Source organism: Corylus avellana, chromosome ca3 (genome assembly GCF_901000735.1).
Source record: "Corylus avellana chromosome ca3, CavTom2PMs-1.0".
Classification (NCBI taxonomy): Eukaryota; Viridiplantae; Streptophyta; class Magnoliopsida; order Fagales; family Betulaceae; genus Corylus; species Corylus avellana.
In genome coordinates this window covers 29,295,711-29,299,052 of record NC_081543.1, presented here as the reverse complement: position 1 = coordinate 29,299,052, position 3,342 = coordinate 29,295,711, and the positions used below count along the sequence as shown (strand labels likewise).

General features: G+C 32.6%; 1 protein-coding gene across 1 annotated transcript in view; it reads left to right on the top strand.

Moving 5' to 3' along the window:
• Nucleotides 1–2,143, top strand: part of LOC132176283 (geraniol 8-hydroxylase-like) — a 4,328-nt gene extending 2,185 nt beyond the window's left edge. Inside the window, exon 2 of the mRNA XM_059588446.1 lies at nucleotides 1,529–2,143. Within this exon, the coding sequence (XP_059444429.1) occupies nucleotides 1,529–2,143 (615 nt within the window). The remainder of the gene's footprint in view (nucleotides 1–1,528) is intronic.
• The last annotated feature ends 1,199 nt before the right edge of the window (nucleotides 2,144–3,342 follow it).

Genomic DNA, 3,342 nt, shown 5'->3' with positions numbered 1-3,342 from the left:
GCACGTTACCAAAATGGTAACGTCTCAATGAGACACGTTACCAATTTGGTAACGTGTCCAAATTAACAACATGTTACAATAGGGCATTGGGAACCTGCAACCAGCTGGTTTCCAATATTTTTTTCCCCCATTTTCTTTCTTTCTTCCCTCCTATTTTTTTTCTACCTCCCCCCCGCACAGGCCTTCTTCTCTTTTTCTCTCTATCTTTTCCTTTCTCTTCTTCGAAGAAGAGGGAATTTCCTCTCCGGCATTAGCCTCTCACAGTACTCTCTCTCTCTCTCTCTCTCAGGCAGGTCTGGCCTCTCTCCGTCCATCTCCTCAGGTATATATATTCCTCATTATATATATAGCTTGTGTTTTGCATTAATATATTGGGGTTTAATATATATAGCTTGTCTTTCTATTATTAGAAAAAATGGCTAGGTCGAAACAAGCCAAAGAAGAGGCTGAAAATGAGATAGCTGAATATCGGGCATAAATGGAGCTCGAGTTCTAAAGGAAAGTTGCAGATGTTTGTATATGTTGTTTAAACTGATTCAAGGCAGTCTGAGTTCTATGATATTATTTGATGGTTTATTAAATCTGATTCCATGATATTATTTGAAAAAAAAAAAAACAGATTCCATGATATCAACTGTGCTGGGTTTAGATTTTTGAAAATCAGATTCCATAATATTATTTGAAAAAAAAAAAAAATTCTGGAAAAAAAATTTGAAAAAAAAAATTTTCAAATTTTTGTCCAGAATTTTTTTTCTAATAATTTTTTAAACTTTAGTAACGTGTCAGAAACTGACACGTTACCATTTAGTAACGTGTCAGAAATTGACACGTTACTAAATCCCTAGTAGTTACGACCAATTTGGAAACGCCACAGACACGTTACCAATGACACGTTACTAAGCTTTAGTAACGTGTCAACAGCCTTGACACGTCACTAACGGTCCGTTACCAAAAAATTTAATTTTAGTAGTGCGTCCTTTTTCTCCATTTTAAGTTAATTTAGAATTAAGATTAGATTTTACAGATTTAATAAAAATTTTATCGTAAAATAATTCATCTGTTTTTTACTTGAAATGAAGAGTATGCTGATAGTGTTGAAACAAGATTTCTGATATTAGTTCATTTATTAAACATATAAAATAAACTAAACTTTTTTAGATGGAAAATAGGTTGATAGCTAGAAAAGCGAAATAAATTAATTAGACAGGAGACTATTTTACCTAGTTCGGTATAAACACCTATGCTCACACGTAGAGATTATGAAAATATATTATTTTATTCTATTCGATGTTATGTGTAATTAACTTATTTTATTCTATTATTTTTGTCTGTTCGCTTAAAAAAAATATGAATTACATTTCATCATAATTCTCTTATTTTTTTGAAGTGGGATCACCACACTCACATATAGGAACTACACATCTCCTAGCTTCTCTTCTTTCTAATACAGGTTTCACTAGAACTTGAGGCAATTTTTAACATCATATTTCAAATAATAATAATAATGACTTTTGGTTGTATTAATTAGGATCTATTTGTTGCGGGGACGGATACAACTTCAGTCACACTAGAATGGGCGATGGCAGAACTACTCCACAACCCAGAGGCATTGTCAAAAGCAAAAATAGAGCTGGACCAAGTAATTGGCAAAGGCAACCCGGTAGAGGAGTCGGATATTACTCGTTTACCTTACTTACAGGCGATAGTGAAAGAAACATTCCGATTGCACCCGGCAGTTCCTTTGTTACTGCCTAGGAAAGCTGAAGCAGATGTAGAAATCAATGGCTATATTATTCCAAAGGGTGCACAAGTACTAGTGAATGCATGGGCTATAGGCCGAGATCCAACCATATGGGAGAATGCAAATTTATTTATGCCAGAGAGGTTTTTGGGATCAGAAATTGATGTAAGAGGTCGAAACTTTGAGCTTATACCCTTTGGTGGTGGAAGGAGAATATGTCCTGGTTTGCCATTGGTAATACGAGTGTTGCATTCGATGTTAGGTTCTCTTATCCACACCTTTAATTGGAGACTTGAAGATGGAGTTAAACGTGAAGATATGAACATGGAAGAAAAGTTTGGAATAACTTTACAGCGTGCTCATCCTCTAAGAGCTGTCCCTATTCTAGCTAGTCTAAAATAGGAAGAATTTACTTTGTTGTAGCTTGAAAGAAGAAATGCATATCTCAAAAAATATTAAAAATAAAAAATAACATTTTGTATTAGCATATGCCTGGTGTATTGTACTATAATTTTGTTGAATAACAAATATGGCTTGTGATTTTGTTGATGACTTCAAATATATATACCTGAGGTTGGAGAAGGTTGTAAAAGAAGGAAGACTTGCGCTTTTGACCAGTTTAGCACTACAGCCAAAGCTTGATTGGCCAATTATTCTATTGTATGCATGTGATGATGTGATTGTAAGTAGAGGTGGGCAAAATATTCGATTATCGCTTACTGACCGTCACTGAATCACCATTGACCGCTTACCGAATCTACCGACTTTTGGCTATTGGTAATCAAAATAAAAATTTATACCGAAGTCGGTATTTGAACCGAAACCGACTCAACCACCAAATTATGGTATGGCCAGCATCGTCCTAGCAATATTCGGTTCTCATTTAATTTTATCTATATTAGTGACAATTTGTAATAATCTAAGATAATGAATATGTTAAGAGTGCTTATAAATATGTCCAATAAATACTTGTTTAGCCCTAAAAGAAAAAACCATTTGGGCCCAAAAACAACTAATTAGGCCTAAAAAGAGATTTTATTGTTTAGTATGTTCAAGATTAAACCCTTATTTTAGTTTATTAAAAAAAAAAAAAAAACAATTTGGGCCTCTAAAAGTTCAAAACAATCCATTTTTTTGCCCATATATAAATAGTATTGGCCAATTAAAAAAAAAAAAAAAAAAAGCCTATGGTTAACCGATTTTAACCGAAATCGTCTCTTTACCAAAAATTTCAAAATTTATTCTTATCAAAATGAATTCGGTGAATTAACCTATTTAACTAACAATTTCAGAATAATAAATAGAAAATTACTGAGAATCCAAAGTGAAGAAAACTATAATGAAATGGATTTTTTTTTTTTTTTTTTTTGTGAAAAAAAAAAGAAAAAAAAAAAGGAAAGAAGAGAGACACACAAGAATTACCTTTGTTCAATTTATGACCTACATCACATGTTAAATTAAGCCTAAGGACTACAATATTGTGATGTAGGTCGTATAGCTTGATTTGATTGTATACAAAACAACAAAGGATTTTATTCAAATTCAATCTAATCATAATCAAATCTCTTCATTTATGACAATTTAATCTCATCAAATGCTCA